Source organism: Aegilops tauschii, chromosome 5 (genome assembly GCF_002575655.3).
Source record: "Aegilops tauschii subsp. strangulata cultivar AL8/78 chromosome 5, Aet v6.0, whole genome shotgun sequence".
Classification (NCBI taxonomy): Eukaryota; Viridiplantae; Streptophyta; class Magnoliopsida; order Poales; family Poaceae; genus Aegilops; species Aegilops tauschii.
The window spans coordinates 82,183,695-82,203,902 of NC_053039.3; the positions used below are offsets into that span (position 1 = coordinate 82,183,695).

A 20,208-nucleotide genomic window follows, 5' to 3' on the forward strand; every position below is an offset into this window, starting at 1 on the left:
CCAAGGCACCCCATGCTTAGGCTCTTGCCACTCCTTATTCCATAGCCCATCGAATCTTTGCCCAAAACTTGAAAACTTCACAACAGAAAACTCGTAAGCTCCGTTAGTATAAGAAAATAAATCACCACCTAGGTACTGTTGTGAACTCATTCTAAATTCATATTGGTGTAATATCTACTGTATTCCAACTTCTCTATGGTTCATACCCTCCGATACTACTCATAGATTCATCAAAATAAGCAAACAACACAATGAAAACAGAATCTGTCAAAAATAGAACAGTCTGTAGTAATCTGTATCACTCGAATACTTCTGTAGCTCCAAAAATTCTGAAATAAATTGGTGGACCTGAGGAATTTGTCTATTAATCATCTGCAAAAATAATCAACCTAAAAGCACTCTCCAATAAAAAATGGCAGCTAATCTCGTGAGCGCAAAAGTTTCTGTTTTTACAGCAAGATCGCAAAGACTTCACCCAGTCTTCCCAAAGGTTCTACTTGGCACAAACACTAATTAAAACATAAAAACACATCTAACCAGAGGCTAGATGAATTATTTATTACTAAACAGGAGCAAAAAGTAAAGAACAAAAATAAAATTGGGTTGCCTCCCAACAAGCGCTTACGTTTAACGCCCCTAGCTAGGCATGATGATTTCAATGATGCTCACATAAAAGATAAGAATTGAAACATAAAGAGAGCATCATGAAGAATATGACTAGCACGTTTAAGTCTAGCCCACTTCCTACGCATAGGGATTTTGTGAGCAAACAACTTATGGGAACAATAATCAACTAGCATAGGAAGGCAAAACAAGCATAACTTCAAAATTTTCAACACATAGAGAGGAAACTTGATATTATTGCAATTCCTACAAGCATATATTCCTCCCTCATAATAATTTCCCATGAAGATACTAACGGAGCTTCAAGTTTATTATTCTTCGTTCTTTTCTTCTCCGGTGAATTCAATTCAAGCTTTCGGTGTCGATCGTATTCTTTTCCTCGTTCCAAATGATTTCTCATTCCGGTATATCTCTTAATCATTCCCCGCTTGCTATTCAATTGTTCCGGAGTGCTGAAGATATCTCTGAAGATTCGTGTTTTCACTCCGCATCAATCCTAACTATTTCGAGGTTGTTACCTCATTCAAGCCATTTAATTCAACCGGTGCAATCTCCTTTTCAAGTAATCATTTCAACGGTGTTTCTTTTGAGTGGGCCCTAACCCACAGGTTTTTCCCAGGATCTTACCTGACTCTTCTAATTTTTCTGGAGTTATTCTCAAATTCATTTCAAAGTTTGACGTAACAATGAATTATCATCAGTCAAATGTCTTTCTCCAAGATTTTTCAAATTCTTTTCATTGTTGGTTCAACCTTTCTAATTTTCATCCCGAAGTATCTCAACAATTCATGGTGGTGTTTCTCATCGTCATTCTCTACATTTGAAGACTGAAGAAGAGTTTCTCTTAAATCTTGATCCGTTCTCTTGAAGATTCATAGTTCTAGCTTATGCCATCCTCTCATAATTGTTTCGATTGTGAGAATTATTTTCACCCACCCGGAGCATTTCACAAGTCTTTTCAGTTTGATTCTTCGGAGCCCATCATCTCAGAATTATTCATTGAAGCTTTCAGCTCTCGTTCTCCAAATCATACCGATGCATCACTCAAATATCCTCTAGTCAGCTCGTGATCTATTCGTTCTGATGTATCTAATTTACCCTCGAGTATTTTTGCGCGTTCTTTAATTTTTACGGTGTTTCATCCTCTTTTCTTCAATTGTTTTCAATTCTCGCGGTGGTTCGTTCAAGATTTCTCTTCCTTCGTTATCATATCAATTTATTCGTTGTTTCAATCCTACCGGTGTTTCGATGAAGACCTTCACTAGTTTGCGCAATATCTATCTTAATCCTTTCTACGAGAATAAGTAGTATGCCAAAATTCGTTGCTTGTCATCAATTTAAATTGGTGAAGGATACGCATAACGTAATTCTTATTATTGTTTCATACAAGTGATCAATTCCTTATTCCGGAGATTCATCAAAATTCTTGATCTCATTTGTTCATTTTTTTTCTTTTCGGAGCTCCAAGTTATTTCAATTATATCATTTCAAAGCTTCATCTAATCATTGCAAGGCTTCTCCCGGAGTTCTTTTCAACTTTCCCTTTCGTTTGATCATTCTTTTATTACCGGAGTTCTTCATGGAGGCTATACGTGGTGCTTCGTCAAGGATTCTTTTCATTCTTCAATTGTTCTTCAAGATTTTTCTCGGGGTCAAGATCAGTCAAGCTTTACTCTAAAATAAACATGGTGTTCAACACATGTCTTGTCTTGAGGAGTTCAAGCATTCTTCTTCTTGCATTCCGAAGTGCAATTCTTTCTACAATATCTTTTGAGGTGGTGTTATGTCATTCTTGACAATTTGAGTTCGCGTTTCATGATTCACATGCTGTCAAGAATGAGATATTTTAAATCCACCAATCTCTTCGTTGGATCTATCTTGTGTCATGTTTCACCTAAAGCCTTCCCTAAGGAATGTTGCTATTATGGTGCTTATCAATGATCCAAGTTTTCTCCTATCCTCTCGGCGAGAGAAGATTTCATCTCTTCGTTGATCTCAAGAAAGCAATTGTTTCCGTTAGTGGCGGGTTGTCACCTCATAATTTTGAGAAGTTTTCCATAAGCCCACTACAAGCTTATTCTTTTCGTTGTTGGTTTTCCAACAATTCCGTTCTAACCTTCTTGGAAGGATGCTTTCCAAGCTCATTTGTGGCAGAAGTTGTCATTTTCTTCTCCATTCTTTATTCCAATGATCTAAATTCTATTTTTTTTCTTTCGGAGGCATGGTGAGGTTGCTCTCTTCGCTCATCATCTCGAATTGTGAGGATCGTTTTCTTTTCTTACTTATCCATTTAACTGGAGTGTCGTGTTTTTATTCGAGCTCTCTCATCTTATCAAGTTTCGTCTCCTTCCTCAAACGAAGTGCTGTCGGAAATCTTTCTTACCCCTTGTGCCATTCTTTCATTAGTTCCGGAGGCAATGTGTTGTTAATTTCATCGAGTATCCTCTCATCTTGTCAAGATCATGTTCAATTCCTTCCATTTACAGGCAGAGTGCTGCCCAAATTATGTCATTCTCATTCCTTCTTTATCTTGTTTTAACCGGAGTGTTGATGTCTATCATTCCTCTTCTAACCGGAGTCTCATCCAAGTGCTTTCATTTTGCCAAGTCCATATTGTACCCCCCCCCCTCCATTTTCCAACCGGAGCGTTATCGTAATTAATCATTATCGTTCCTTGTACATCTCGTTTCAACCGGAGTGCTTGCATGTATTTCTCGTCCATTGTTCTCGTCATTCATAGCTTTGCAAACTCCAAAGTTCACATGGTGTTCCTTGTCTCTCTTTTCTACCGGAGTCTTCTCAATTTTGTTCACCTCTGTCGTGTGATTTCTTCAAGCTTTGTTTAACCTCTCAAGGTTCGTTGGTTTCACTCTTTTGTCAAAGAAGCAACTTTGTTTTACCTCTTCCTTTTTCTGCTTCTCTCCGGTGTCATCCTAGATCTCGGGACGAGATCCTCTTGTAGTGGTGGAGTGTTGTAATGCCCCGAGACCGACGCTCCAGTCGCCTTCCATATATTTCGTGTTCGGCATGTGTTTTATTTGTGTGTTGCATTCATCATCGCATCTTTTGCATTGCATCGGCACTTCATTACCATCATGTTTTAAAACTTGCATTCGCTCGTCGTTGACGTTTCTCCCTTTGCCTTCATCACCTTCCCTCGGATCGCCTTGCCTGCGTTGACCGTTCCGAGACCAACCATGTTTTCGGTTCCCTCTTGTCAAACCAACTAACCTCTCTCGTCAACCACCGAGCCCCTCGTGTGCGCTTCCGAAGTTGTCCCGTACCCGACCCGATTTGTTGTTACCATTGGGTCTGGATCATCCCCTAACATCTACAAAACATCACCGTTTTCTTTGTTGGACTCTCCTAGCCTATTTTTCTCGATCGTCCGATTTAAATCGGAGGGCCCAAATAGCCTCTAATCTAATCCCATGAGATATATTAGTCCAACCCTAGAAATTAGGAGCCTTGTCCCATCCGGCCGCCGCCAGCATCTCCCACCTCGGGATCCCTCCAGATCCACTCTCTCTCCTTCCCTCGTTTTCCCCACCGGACCAATCCATCTCCCACCTCGACTCCGAGCGCCCTGCAGCCTCCCGCGTCTGATCCAGGGAGAGCGGCACCCTCCCGAGCTCCTCCATGTCGTGCTCCTCCTCGAGCCCGAGGACATGCCTCCTTTGCTCGATCCCCGCCGCGACAAGGCCAGCCCCCGTCGCCCTTCTCCTTTTCCTCCGTCCTTCTCCACCTCCCTAATCTCTCTGCTCCCTCTCTGCTGCTATGGTCAGGTGCCTCGTCGTCTGTGCCAAGACCAGCTAGCAGGCGTTCGTCGTCCTGAACCTCGCTGGGATCCACCTCCCCTCGTCCAGATCGGCCGGTCTCCGCCATCCCCGTCTTCGTCAACTGCGAGGAGCGCCGACGCCTGTCTTCGTCGCCACCCACAGGAGCTTCCCCGCCGCCGGATCGGGCCGCCTCCGCCCGGTTCCTCTCGCGCCGTCGCCCCGCGTGCTCTGCCCGTCGCCATGAACGCCCGCAGGAGCACCAACGCCACCAGCAGCCGTGTGCCTCCTCCCTCTTCCCAGCGGAGCCCCGTCCTCCCCGCACCTGTCCCGTGCGCCCGGCGCGACGCCGGCAAGCAGCAGCAGCACCCAGGTCGCCGTGCCTCCTCCTCCCGTCCTTCTCCTGCTCGCCTTCTCTCTGCTTCCCTTCATCTTTTCCCTCTCTGAATCCTCTCTCTGTCTTTTCCTTCTTCAGGAAACAGCAACAGCCACCGCCCTCCTTGGAGCTCCCATGGCCGACGCCTCAAGCTTGTCTCTGTCGGATCCGCGCCCGCGCCCTGTTCCTGGTCGCCTCCACCTGGATCCGTTCCACCTCGCCTCGCCGTCCCCGTCCTCAAGTCTGGCCGCGGTCATCACCCCCTGCATCCTCTGCTTCGAGCAGGAGGACGACCGCTCCAGCCCGCTCGCGTTGACCCAGTCCAGCGCCCACCTCGGCCTTCCCTCCAGCCAGCCTGCATGCGCCCCTCTTGGGCCTCCTCCATCGACCGGGCCTCAGCCCATGGTGAGCAGCGCCCAGTGCCCGCTCCTGTGCACCAGTGGGCCAGCCAGTTTAGGCCCGCAGTGTTTTTTTTTCGCTGCTGCAAATTTCCTAATTATCCAGAGACTGCCAGTTTTACAGAAAACCCCTTGCACATCATGCATATAATATCTCACAAACCATGCATCGGATTAAAATGATTTAAACATATAAAATGCTCAGAAATTTGTGTAGTTTAATAATATGTCACTCTCATCCATGTTTAAAATGTTTAAAATGTTGTTTGATTAAATTTGCTCGAATAATATGTTAAAATAATTTATTTCATAACTAAATAATCGTAGCTCGGATTTAAATAAACTTTATATGTAAATGGGGTAGAAAAATGCATAGATTAACATGGTGCACTTCATTTTGCTGTTTAACAATATTAAAATTGCGTTTATGGCAGAACAGTACCAAATCTAAATTATGACATGAGGATTTTCTGGGAATTGTTGTTTGTCATTCCGGCCTCATTTAAATTGCCTAAAATAGGTAGTTTCCATATGCTTCACCTCTTGCCATGGTTAATAACATTTAATATTGTTGGGTCCATAAACGAGAGAGAACTAAATAATTGTTGGTGTGTTTCGTCAATATGCAACTCGTTGCATATTGAGCTCCACTTAATTTGTAGTATTGTTTGTTGCACTTTGCCATGCCATGCATCAGTAAACCGGACATGCATCATACTTGATTGTGCATCATGCCATGTTTATGTGATGGTTGTTTACCATGTTGTTTGTTTCTTTCCGATGTTCCTTCTTCTTGATAGTTCCGGTTATGTTGCGGTTGTGAGGATTTGTTCGACTACATCCGTTTGTCTTCTTCATGGACTCGTTCTTCTTCCTTGCGGGATCTCAGGCAAGATGACCACCCCTCGAAATCACTTCTATCTTTGCTTTGCTAGTTGTTCGTTCTTTTGCCATGCTGCGCTACCTATCACTTGCCATATCATGCCTCCCATATTGCCATGTCAAGCCTCTAACCCACCTTGTTCCTAGCAAACCGTTGTTTGGCTATGTTACCGCTTTTGCTCATTATAGCGTTGCTAGTTGCAGGTGAAGATGAAGATTGCTCCATGTTGGATTATGTTTATGTTGGGATATCACAATATCTCTTATTTAATTAATGCATCTATATACTTGGTAAGGGGTGGAAGGCTCGGCCTTATGCCTGGTGTTTTGTTCCACTCTTGCCACCCTAGTTTCCGTCATACCGGTGTTATGTTCCTTGATTTTGCGTTCCTTACGCGGTTGGGTGATTTATGGGACCCCCTTGACAGTTCGCTTTGAATAAAACTCCTCCAGCAAGGCCCAACCTTGGTTTTACCATTTGCTACCACCTATCCCCTTTTCCCTTGGGTTCTGCAGACTCAAGGGTCATCTTTATTTTAGACCCCCCCCCCCCGGGCCAGTGCTCCTTCGAGTGTTGGTCCGAACCGAGCAGCCTGTGGGGCCACCTCGGGGAAACCCGAGGTCTGGTTTTACTCGTAGCTTGACTTATCCGGTGTGCCCTGAGAACGAGATATGTGCAGCTCCTATCGGGATTTGTCGGCACATTCGGGAGGTTTTGCTGGTCTTGTTTTACCATTGTCGAAATGTCTTGTAACCGGGATTCCGAGACTGATCGGGTCTTCCCGGGAGAAGGTTTATCCTTCGTTGACCGTGAGAGCTTATGATGGGCTAAGTTGGGACACCCCTGCAGGGTATTATCTTTCGAAAGCCATGCCCGCGGTTATGTGGCAGATGGGAATTTGTTAATATCCGGTTGTAGAGAACTTGACACTTGACCTTAATTAAAACGCATCAACCGTGTGTGTAGCCGTGATGGTCTCTTCTCGGCGGAGTCCGGGAAGTGAACACGGGTTCTGGGTTATGTTTGACGTAAGTAGGAGTTCAGGATCACTTCTTGATCATTGCTAGTTCACGACCGTTCCGTTGCTTCTCTTCTCGCTCTTATTTGCGTATGTTAGCCACCATATATGCTTAGTGCTTGCTGCAGCTCCACCTCACTACCCTTTCCTTCCTATAAGCTTAAATAGTCTTGATCTCGCGGGTGTGAGATTGCTGAGTCCTCGTGACTCACAGATACTTCCAAACAGCTGCAAGTGCCGATGATACCAGTGCAGGTGACGGAACCGAGCGCAAGTGGGAGCTCGATGAAGATCTAGTTCGTTGTGTTGTTTCTTATCATGTTGATCAGTAGTGGAGCCCAGTTGGGACGATCAGGGATCTAGCAGTTGGGTTGTCTTCTTTTATGTTGGTTCCGTAGTCGGACCTATGTGTGTATCTTGAATGATGTATGATTTAATTATGTATTGTGTGAAGTGGCGATTGTAAGCCAATTCTTTATCCCATTCTTGTTCATTACATGGGATTGTGTGAAGATGACCCTTCTTGCGACAAAACCACAATGCGGTTATGCCTCTAAGTCGTGCCTCGACACGTGGGAGATATAGCCGCATCGTGGGCGTTACACATCATGAATGAATTCAACAATATAACTATCACATAAAGCACTATTTTCATGATGCACAAGCATATAATTTTTATTACTCTCCACATAAGCAAACTTCTTCTCATGAATAGTAGTGGGAGCAAACTCAACAAAATAACTATCATGTGTGGCATAATCCAATTGAAAATTAAAATCATGATGACAAGTTTCATGGTTATCATTATTCTTTATAGCATACATGTCATCACAATAATCATCATAAATAGCAACTTTGTTCTCATAATCAATTGGAACCTCTTCCGAAATAGTGGATTCATCACTAACTAAATTCATGACCTCTCCAAATCCACTTTCATCAATATAACCATCATAAATAGGTGGCATGCTTTCATCATAATAAATTTGCTCATCAAAACTTGGGGGACAAAAATATCATCTTCATCAAACATAGCTTCCCCAAGCTTGTGGCTTTGCATATCATTAGCATCATGGATATTCAAGGAATTCATACTAACAACATTGCAATCATGCTCATCATTCAAATATTTAGTGCCAAACATTCTAATGCATTCTTCTTCTAGCACTTGAGCACAATTATTGGAATCCTTGTTTTCACGAAAGACATTAAAAAGATGAAGCATATGAGGCATCCTCAATTCTATTTTTTTGTAGTTTTCTTTTATAAACTAAACTAGTGATAAAACAAGAAACTAAAAGATTCGATTGCAAGATCTAAAGATATACCTTCAAGCACTAACCTCCCCGGCAACGGCGCCAGAAATTGCTTGATGTCTACTACACAACCTTCTTCTTGTAGACGTTGTTGGGCCTCCAAGTGCAGAGGTTTGTAGGACAGTAGCAAATTTCCCTCAAGTGGATGACCTTAGGTTTATCAATCCGTGGGAGGCGTAGGTTGAAGATGGTCTCTCTCAAACAACCCTGCAAACAAATAACAAAGAGTCTCTTGTGTCCCCAACACACCCAATACAATGGTAAATTGTATAGGTGCACTAGTTTGGCGAAGAGATGGTGATACAAGTGCAATATGGATGGTAGATATAGGTTTTTGTAATCTGAAAATATAAAAATAGCAAGGTAACTATTGATAAAAGTGAGCACAAACGGTATTGCAATGCGTTGAAACAAGGCCTAGGGTTCATACTTTCACTAGTGAAAGTTCTCTCAACAATAATAACATAATTAGATCATATAACTATCCCTCAACATGCAACAAAGAGTCACTCCAAAGTCACTAATAGAGGAGAACAAACAAAGAGATTATTGTAGGGTACGAAACCACCTCAAAGTTATTCTTTCTGATCGATCTATTCAAGAGTCCGTGGTAAAATAACACGAAGCTATTCTTTCCGTTCGATCTATCATAGTGTTCGTACTAGAATAACACCTTAAGACACAAATCAACCAAAACCCTAATGTCACCTAGATACTCCAATGTCACCTCAAGTATCCACGGGTATGATTATACGATATGCATCACACAATCTCAGATTCATCTATTCAAACCAACACAAAGTACTTCAAAGAGTGCCCCAAAGTTTCTACCGGAGAGTCAAGACGAAAATGTGTGCCAACCCCTATGCATAGATTCCCAAGGTCACGGAACCCGCAAGTTGATCACCAAAACATACATCAAGTGAATCAATAGAATACCCCATTGTCACCATGGGTATCCCACGCAAGACATACATCAAGTGTTCTCAAATCCTTAAAGACTCAATCCGATAAGATAACTTCAAAGGGAAAACTCAATCCATTACAAGAGAGTAGAGAGGGAGAAACATCATAAGATCCAACTATAATAGCAAAGCTCGCGATACATCAATATCGTGCCAAATCAAGAGAGAGATCAAACACATAGCTACTGCTACATACCCTCAGCCCCGAGGGTGAACTACTCCCTCCTCATCATGGAGAGCGCCGGGATGATGAAGATGGCCACCGGTGAGGGTTCCCCCCTCCGGCAGGGTGCCGGAACAGGGTCCCGATTGGTTTTTGGTGGCTACAGAGGCTTGCGGCGGCGGAACTCCCGATCTAGGTTATGTTTTGGGAGTTTCGTTATATATAAGAGGTTTTGGCGTCGGGAACAAGTCAGGGGGGTCTCCGAGGTGGCCATGAGGTAGGGAGCGCGCCCAGGGGGTAGGGCGCGCCTCCCACCCTCGTGGGTGCCTCGGGACTCTTATGGCCCATCTCCGATACTCCGTGGGCTTCTTCTGGTCCAAAAATAATCTCCGTCAATTTTCAGGTCAATTGGACTCCGTTTGGTTTTCCGTTTCTGCGATACTTAAAAACAAGGAAAAAACAGAAACTGGCACTGGCACTGGGCTCTAGGTTAATAGGTTAGTCTCAAAAATCATATAAAAATAGCATATAAATGCATATAAAACATCCAAGATTGATAATATAATAGCATGGAACAATCAAAAATTATAGATATGTTGGAGACGTATCAGTAGTCCACCCTCGAGGTTGAGGGTTTGTACCAGCAGCTATGTGTTTAATCTCTCTCTCTCTCTTGTGATCTATATCATGGGCTTTGTTAATATAGTCGGATCATATGATGTTTCTCCCCTCTATACTCTTGTTTTGATGAATTGAGTCTTTACCCTTTGAAGTTTTGTCTTGTCAGATTGAATATTCAGAAATGAGAACACATGATATATGTCTTGCGGCATGAATACTTGAGGTGACAATTGGGGTATCATATTGATTCACTTGATATGTGTTATGGCATTCAACTCGCGGATTCCCGGGGTGATATTGGGGTAATCTATGCATATGAGTTGATGCACGTTTTTATTATCTTTTCTTCGATAGAAACTTTGGGGTCTCCTTATAGTTCTTTGTGTGGATTGAGTATTATGAATATGAATATGCTTTGGTGTTATTCTATTACGAACTCTAGGATAGATTGAACGGAAAAAATAGCTTTGCGTTATTTTAGTACAAACTCTTGAATAGATCGAGCGGAAAGAATAGCTTTGAGGTGGTCTCGTACCCTACAAACAATTTATATCTTTTGTTCTTCGCTAATAGGAATTCGGGAGTGATTCTTTGTTGCACTTTGAGGGATAATCATATGATCCAACTATGATAGCATTGTTGAGAGGTTGCACTAGTGAAAGTACGGACCCTAGGCCTCATTTTCAAGCATTGCAATACCGTTTTTGTGCCCGTTTACTAATTGCCACTTGTTGTTTTTATTTATTCAGATTATAAAAATATATTTCTACCATTAATATTACATTTTTATCACCATCTCTTCGCCGAACTAGTGCACCTGTACAATTTGCCATTGTATTGGGTGTGTTGGGGACACAAGAGATTTCTTGTATTTGGTTGTAGGGTCGTTTGAGAGAGACCATCTTCATCCTACATCTCCCACGGATTGATAATCCTTGGGTTATCCACTTGAGATAAAATTGGTATTGTCCTACAAAACTATGCGCTTAGAGGCCCAACACGAGTCTACAAGAATAAAGTTGCATAGTAGACATCACCCCGCTATGTGGGCCAGGCTAATTCTACCAATTCTTCCGTGTCGTTGTTTCAACCACGCCTGGCCACAGCCTTGCATGAGCTGGTTTTTCCAAAACATTCAAAAAATGTTATCACAAAAAACAACAAAAAACTTTTAACAAATAATTAATGTTTGGAAAATTGATTTTTTTTGTAAATTCAAAAAAACCATGAATTCGAAAAGATGTGTGTGGATTCAGAAAAAGTTTTTGAATTCAACAAGTGTCCGGTATTTTGAAAACATGTTTGAATTTGGAAAAAATGTTTGCGAATTTGAGAAAAGTTCATGAACTTAAAAAATATTCAGAAATTTGAAAAATATTTATGATTTCTCAAAAAATGCTTGCAATTCTAAAATGATAATGAATTTGAAAACAAAATTTTGTGAAGTCAAATAATGTTCGCGGATTCAGAGAATGTTTAAGAATTCCAAAATTATTCATGAATTCAAAAAATGTCAGCAAACTTGAAAATATTTGCGAATCTAAAAAATATTCATGAACTCAAATTTTTACTAAATGAAGAAAAATGTTCAAGAATTCAAAAAAGTTCTCGACAATGAAAATTGTTCGCGAGTTTGGAAAATGTTCAAAATTCTAGAAAAAGCTCACCAATTCAAAAAAAACATTCATGAATTCCAAAATTGAAAAAAGAGAATGAAAAAGGAAATAAAAGCAGAAGAAAAAACAATATAAAAGAACATCCCAAAATCGAAACGGGAAGTAACAGAAGTCTCCTTAGGTTAGCCATCTTTATGCAGCATGTACCCAGTATCCCATCCAACGCGTTAGGATGCTGTGACTGACAAATTGAAGGGTGCCCCTTCGGGGTGCCTCAAGCGGTCAATTTCCAGCACCTAAAAAGGAGTGATCCCGCATTGCCATGTGGTGTGCCCAACCACCACCAGGCGTCGTGACTGCACCCCATGGGTGGATGTTTTTTTCCTCTGCACGTGTTTTTGGTTTTTTACTTGTGCTTGGTTTTAGCTTTTCATGATTTTTTTTCTCTTGTGTGAAGCACACCGTGTGAAAAAGCAGAATTGTGCTTTTCGAAAGTGAAAAGCATAGTTGTGCTTCATGAAAAAGCCCAACAGTACTTCACGCGAAGCATAGCTGTGCTTCATGGTGAAGCAAAAGGCATTTATAAATAGTTTTTTAATTCACATTTTTTTTGAAGATTTCACAAATATTATTTGAAAACCCGACAAGAGCATGGATGTTTTTTTGTTAGGGCCGCTCGAGTAAGAATGTGGTGAGGGGCGTCAAGCGGGTTTGTTTTGCTACTACTGTGATTCACCACGGTGACTATTTTTCGCTTTCAGCGAATCGACTATTTTTCGCTTTAAGCGAGTCGTACAGGATCTCTCGCGTCAAGTCTACAGTAAAGGGCCAGCCCACTAGCGGGATCTCTCGCGTCAAGTCTACAGTAAAGGGCCAGACCACTAGCGCAATAAAAGGAAATAAAGGAGAGCAAAAAAGGTCGTGCGTGGCGCGGGGTTCAAATCCCAAGATCCCTTGGTTGCTTCGTTGCGTTGCTACCACTAAGCCATGACGCAGTTTTTGTCAGGAACATAGGATGCGAACTAAATGAAGTACAAAGACGGATATACAATACTTTTCAGGTTTTTGTTTTTGTTTTTCCTGGTTTTCACCAACTTTTCTTTTTTTCTTTCTCCATTCATCGGTTTTTCCATTAGCTTTCATGGGTACTTTTTTTCATTTCTTTTTTTGACAAGGTTTTCTTTGTTTTTTGTTTCGTTTTCACTCTACATTTTCGCATATGTCAAAAATATTTCTTTAATAAGTGATCAACAATATTTGTATACTCGTCCAGCATTGTCCAAATGCTTCTTCAACATTTTTACAATAATTGCTCAACATTTTAATACTTATTCAACATTTTTAAAATATACGTTCAACATTTTTCAATACTTATTCAACATTTTTTAATATATGTTCAACATTTTTAATACTTATTTAACATTTTCAAATAATTGTTCAACACTTCTCAAATATTCATTCAACTTTTTTCAAATACTCGTTCAACAATTTTTAATACTCGTTCAACATTTTTAGAATACTTGTTCAACATTTTTAATACTTATTCACAAATTTCTGATAGTTGTTCAACATTTTTCAAATACTTGTTCAACATTTTTTAATACTTATTCAACATTTTTTAAATAATTTTTTAATATTTTCAAATGTGTTTTTGAAGATTGTTTATATATATATATATATATATATATATATATATATATATATATATATATATATATATATATATATATATATATATATATATATAGAGAGAGAGAGAGAGAGAGAGAGAGAGAGAGAGAGAGAGAGATATGTAGAATATTTTAAAGTATGAAGAAAATTACAAAAATAAAGCAAAAAATGAGAACGAAAAACAGAAAACGAAACAAAAAAATAGGCCGTGGCCTCCCGCACTGATGGGCCGGACCATCTGGGCTAGCCCCAACGCGTGGCCAATGGTTGGAAAGACAATGGTGTGCTCAATTTTGTTTGGCAACTGAATACTACATATTCATCTGTCTGTTAGGTGCAAAGCTTATATGCCACCCTCTTCATGGCTGGGAGTACCTGACATTTTGCATTTGATTATTACTGTTTTGCAGAACATTTGCTTCGTGCTGTATCTAGTGTTCTACATTGGCTTCGTGCTCGTGTTGGCCATTGTTGCTGAGAACTGGTGGCATGCGCTGCTGGGCATCACCGTCATGTCACCAATCCATGTGTCCGGGCTCTGCTTGATATGTTATCTGAGAGACGGGCTTATCAGGGTACACACCATGGAGCGTCCAGACAGTAACGATGGTCTTGGTTGCAAACTGGCAGCATCAGAAAACGTGTAATCCGGTGCGAATGAAGGGCGTGCTTTTGCTAGCTTATACCAGTCCATCTTATGTAGGAGTAGTAAGCTACTAACCGTGCCACCTTGCAAACCGCTGGGCTTATATTGCACTTATGTATTGAACCCATTCTAAATTAACAGCTGTAGCTTTCTTGGCAAACAGCATGTACTTGTGCTGCGGTGTGCCTTTTTTAAAGATGTATATATAATTTGGGAGTGAGGTGGTTTTTTTGTCTATTCATTTTGTTTTGAAGGAATCCTTATATCTCTTCAGGTTCAACACCGAAGCATCGCCTGCTTGGATTATTTTTCTTGTTACATCTGCCAGTAAAATACATTCTATTTTTAGATTATTTTTTTGTGTCCACTATATTTAGATGGTATGATCACTTTAGACACTATGTTTTGGGAAACTCAATTTGAGGTCACTGAACACGGAATTTTGGTTCATATTCGGTCACCCTAACGTATGTGTTTTGCTCAATCGGCAAACATTAGACTTAACTGGCAAGAACGTTATGTAGTTGGATAATGCTTTAACATGCTGAAAGTTAAGTACATCGGAACAGAAATAGGTCCAAGTGTAGCACGGGCTGTTAACAGGCGAAAAGAGACACTGGGGTGAAAATGGACCCATATCTACAACGGGCTGCTGACGGGGTGAAAGACATACCGGGTAGAAAACAACCAATTCAGTCAGGGGCTGCTAACAGGCCAAAATAAAAATCGGGCTGAAAAAAGTCTAAGTGTACCACGGGCCTTTATAATAGGCCAGAAGACACACCACACCTTAATTGGGCCAACCAAAGACCACAGGTAGTTTCTCATACTTAACCTGACAAAAATCTTTTTTCCCAGCTTTTGTGATTGACACAAATCTACTCAGTTTCTTGTTTACATCCAATCTTGCTCTAGCTCTGACAAACTCCTGAGCAAAGCCTGCAGGCAACGCTATATGTACCTCTAGTACATTTCCCAATTCCCATTTTCCGGCACATGCCTTTGATCACATCCGGGCAGCACTCCTGCCTTTCAAGTCAAGTTAGAAAAAAAAACTCTAGAAAGGAAAACCTTGAACATCTCATCTACACCGTTCGATCAGCAGGCAATGGCCGGGATGGGGCCCTGTGGTGTGGGAAGGGAAGTCAGAAGTTGTCAATGAGCTTGGCGTAGGACGTGGTGACCCTGTTCCCATCCACTCGCCTGCCGTGGATCTCCCTCCTGCGGCACCCCTCCACGCCGACGCCGGCGCAGATGCTCTTGCGAGGATCAGCGATCCTGTCCCTCCAGTGGCCGTCGGAGAAGTTGGCCTTCCTGGCCTCGGCGACGTCCCACCGCAGCAGCGCCTTCTGCCTCTCGTCGAGAAGGCAAAACCCCTGGAGTCGCGGCGGCATGGCGTCGTGCGCCGTCCACCAGCGCGCGTGCGCCTCGTCGCTGGCGAACTGCCTGAGCTCGGGCGCGTTCCAGTTGCAGTCGTAGTCCCTGAAGCAGAACCAGGGCTTCATCCCGACGAAGTGCACGGCGAGGACGGCGGGCGGGTCGGCGGCGAGGACGCGGCGCTTGGCGGCGGCGCGCTCCGCGGTGTCGCCCTCCCAGAAGTGCTTCATGTAGTTGGCGCGCGACGGCAGGCGGTGCCACCAGGAGAAGACCTCGTTGAGGTACCCCTGGTCGCCGCCGTTGTAGGACTGGATGTCGCCGATGTGGTCCATGAGCAGCCGGAAGGTGCAGTTGCAGGGCTCCACCACCATGACGCCGGAGTTGAAGACCGTGCCGTGGTTCCCCGTGGCGCTCACCTCCGGCATGGCGAAGAGCGGCTCCATGGGGCGCTGCACCAGCAGGTCGGCGTCCAGGAACACCACCCGGCGGTACTCCGTCAGCGTCCACAGCCAGAACTTGCTGTAGTTCCACTCGTTGTAGGCGTCCCGCGACGCGCGCGGGTTTCGGATCCGCCGGATCGTCCGCACCTTCCACCCGGCCGCCTCCAGCGCGCTCCGGTGCCGCTCGCTGATGGTCTCGTCGACCAGCGCCACCATGTCCCTGTCCGACCCCGCCATACGGATGCTCTGCGCCGCCACCATGGCGCCGCATGCGTACAGCTGCTCCGAGTGGAGGATCGTCGCGTACGCCTCTCGCCGCGGCGCCGCAGACACGTATGCCTCCCCTGTTCGATGATCAGTCACACTCATTAATTCATGACATGCAATGATTACAAGACGGATGTGGCTAGGTCTCAGTTGGGTGAGGGAAACCCATGTAAACCTATGTATGTGTAGCATTACTCGTTGGGCGAGGCTTTAACCAAGTCAATTGACATCGTATATAAAAAGAAAAAAGAAAAAATAAACTTTTGCATGAGTCTCTATGCAAAATCAAAGGAAGATAGTATCGGCCGAGAGGTAACTAAGTAAAACTCGACTGAGACTTGGCAAAACTGTTAACTTGTGAAAAGACATTTCGTACCGAGTGCTCTGAGCGGCATGGCCAGCCTGCAGGATCCGACGGGGAGGGCGAGCTTCTGCCGGAGCTCGCCCATGTCCGGCCGGTACAGCCACACGTCGCCGTCGCGCATGACCTCGTGCTTGCAGCTGAACAGGTTCGGTGCTGGGAAGCACCGGCTGACGACGATCACGTGCGCCGCCGCCCGCCGGCCACGGTCCTCCGACCGGCCCGCGGCGAGCCGCGCGGCGGCCAGCTGCAGGTGCAGCCGCGGCACGTCCTTGGACCAGCCCGCCGCGCCGCTGCACGGGAGCTTCACGGCGACGACGTCGTACCCTCCCTCCGGGGCAGACGCCGGCTCCGGCAGGTCCGGGCACACCGGCGCGTGGTACAGCTCCTCCTCGTCGATCCACTCCGGGTACAGGTGCGCCCAGGTGACGTTCCCCGCGACGCGGTCCAGGTGCACCGCGGAGGCCGCCGGCAGCAGCGTCCTCCATTGGTCCATCTCATCCCCGTCGAAGTTCAGGATCCCTACACGCAATCCACCGTCTCCTTCTCGAGCGACCCGTTGCACCGCCATGGAGACGCTCGACCAGTCGACCCTCAGGTCCGACGTGTAACCGGAGTCCAGCTCGTCGGCGTCGGACGTCCGCATCGCCGTTGACATCTCAGGCGACCTGACAGGCGAGAAGAATTAAGAAATCCATGTGCATGCATGCACTTGCCGCCGATCGATCACCAAGATGGGGATTATTATCTGAAATGTTTTGCTCACTCACTGTGTGCTGCGTTGGTCGCCGCCATGGTGGATCGACGGCGAGTGGAGGAGGCCCATGAAGGAGCCGCACATGAGGATGAGGAGGACAAGCTTCACGTACATCATCTTGCCGCTCAAACCTTGAGGTAACAGGGCGCTGAAGCTGAACGGCTTGTACTTAGCGTAACAGCTTCCCACATAGCCTTTCTTGCTAAGACCGTTCCTGAAATTATTAACAGACATAAGCACTTGAGTTTTCATCAAAGACTCAACAAACTTATAAGGTGTAAGAAGATGAACAACAATTAGCCCTGGTGTTTTTACTGATATGCCAATGTCCTTTTTTTTAATTTATTTTTACAAGTACACGCGGCCGATTTCTGACTGTTATTTCCAGTTTCATGACCTGAAAGTCACATTCGCACAATCTTCAGTTCTTCACCTACTCTATCAACTACTGGTCATCAGGGACAGTTTAGTACCATACTCCTGACGGTCCAGGTCTTGCATTTCTCGTCATCATCGCTGACTTATTTAGTGAAGTTGAACAACAACTAACCTTGTAGTTGGTGTTTTTACTGAGATGCAATATCACTTTAATTTTTTACCAGTGGCAATTAACTGACAGTGATCGATTTCTGCCTGACATTTCCAGTTTCATGACCTGAAAGTCACATATGCAATCTTCAGTTCTTCACCTACTCCATCAACTACCGGTCATCAGGGACAGTCAGTTAGTACCATACTCCTGACAGTCATCCAGCACGCGTCGCATTTCTCGTCGTTATCGCTGACTTATATAATTGCTACATATAGTTGTAGCTTTTGCTATGTATGTTTGACTCCATCAAGCTCCTGGCGTGTTGACGGCGTTGTCATGTGTCCCTTTTGATAGTCCTGCAGCTTCTATATTCAGGGGCCGGCTATTCTTCCTTTTGCTTGGCAATTGGCATGCATGCATGGAGAATGGAACAATTCTTCAGAGCTGGAGCAGTGTTAACTGTGACTTTGTCTTCGCATGACACCTTTGATACGGTTGCTAGGTCAGAGCAGGTGAGCAAACAATGATGTAACTCCTTACGTGATTCCGTGACTCTGATGTAATCTATGTTACTAGTAGTTCAGTTAGATGGCCAAGAAATCTGGTTATTAGACGCCAACTTTGGAGATATGGTTTTTGGTTAGATGTACACGTTGCCCTTATTTATTTATTCTACAAAAATATTACCACCTCTGAAAGTTACTTGTGCCTACTTGCTGTGAAACAAAAACTGTTTTACTTTACTTATAACTACATAATCTGTGTTGCACAACATATGTGAAAATTGTTGGTAAGCTTAAAACGGTGAACCAAAATCACCTAAAGGTGCATGACTTGAGAGAATAGGATAAGCAGGGTGTTTGTGCTGATAAAACCTGTCATGTAATAACTGATCCCACAAGAGAATAACAAGAAAAGAAGGGGAGCAGCAAGACTTGGAGAAGCATACCAAGAACAGTTTGATTTGAATGGCATGCATGGCATTGAGCCGTGGTATCATATGAATAGACGATAGGAGGAAGAAAAAACTCTAAAGATGCAGAGAGATAGCAGTGAAGTTTGCAGATGGAGGCAGGGTTGAGAGCAGAGCAGCAACTCACAAAGTTCTATCCAGGCGATGCCTCTTCTCTGCATGAGCGCAAGCAAAACCTCCCATCTTGAAGCCAAAGATCTTGAGCATTAACTACCTATTATGCCTCAGGAAGCACGAGGCACCGTCACAATGAACTTTGTCGATGATTCAAAGTACCTATGCTTCACTGGCGCCGTGATCGATCTTCCTTAGTTGTATGCCAACCCAAAAGATTTTACTCTTCAGTACACGAAACTGCAGGCGCGATATCACGAGGCAATATATGTGCGCACACACACCTAGCCGTGGGCATATATATATGCACAAACAAGGTGCAGAGGGCTGTGACCAAGGGGGACTCTCAAGAGGCGAAATGAAAGTTCCAACCTGGTCAAGAAACAAATGAAGTTATATAGAGTTGGCAATTGGCAGGCGAGGAAGCAAGAGACGATGCATGCTTGACAAGTTCCTGCAGGCAGGCGGACCCGGTCCCTTTCACATATGTTTGGAACACGTCGCATGCATGAATGAAAAGGATAATTATTATTAATCCTTGGTCCTGGGCCTGCATGCATATGTTTCATCTGGATTATCTTCCAAACCTAGGACATGGTACTACTTCTGTTGGTCTATTGATGTCTTCTTTGGTTACATGTCCATGTTTCCATTTCACTCACCCTGTCATTTCTTTGCTTCAGGGCAGTCGCCACCTTTGGTTACTTATGTTATGTGCAAAGACAGAGTTGGTGCAACTCATCACAAAAGGGCTCTGGCTGAGATGTACACAAGTGAACCAAAATACTAGGTAGCAGTAGATGTAGATGTACACACAGACACATTGACATTTTTGCTTTGTGGTAAGTTCACCAAACCCAACCCATCTGCCCCGGGCATGGCATGTATGCATGTGTTGTGTGTTGGTTGGACCTGAAGCAAAATCCTGAAGTGCCTTTTGAACCAAGGGATTTGATCTGATCTGATCTGAATCACTGAATGGTTCTCTACTGTTGCTTTAGGTAAACTGCTAAACTTGAAAAAGGGCTTGCGGAGAAGGTTACATGCGTGCATGTGAGAGGGTGAAAGTGCTCTTGGAAAGGCACAGAGAATTGGAGCATGCAGAAAGTGGGGGTCCAAGGTAAGGTTGACTTGACAGTGATTCAAAGATTGAAGGTTACCTGCCACCAAAGTAAGGTTTTCTTTCTTGTTTAGGTGAGGTGTACGCGTAGAATACTTGCGATGTGGAATGTTTGGACACTAACTAAACTACTACTATATCAATCTCAAGTTTACTAGTCAAGTTTGTTATGTCAGAGCAAAGACTATGGATCT

The 20,208-nt window shown here is 43.8% G+C and overlaps 1 protein-coding gene across 1 annotated transcript; it reads right to left on the reverse strand.

Annotated features, from left to right (window-relative positions):
* Positions 1 to 15,002: 15,002 nt before the first annotated feature.
* LOC109754327 (UDP-glucuronate:xylan alpha-glucuronosyltransferase 1) lies at positions 15,003 to 19,322 on the reverse strand. Its single transcript, XM_020313235.4, has 4 exons — positions 18,908 to 19,322; positions 17,289 to 17,489; positions 16,534 to 17,186; positions 15,003 to 16,234 (listed from the first exon to the last, which is right to left on the reverse strand). The coding sequence occupies exons 1-4, from the start codon at positions 18,985 to 18,987 to the stop codon at positions 15,219 to 15,221; spliced, it is 1,950 nt and encodes a 649-aa protein (XP_020168824.1). The 5' UTR covers positions 18,988 to 19,322; the 3' UTR covers positions 15,003 to 15,218.
* Positions 19,323 to 20,208: the final 886 nt, after the last annotated feature.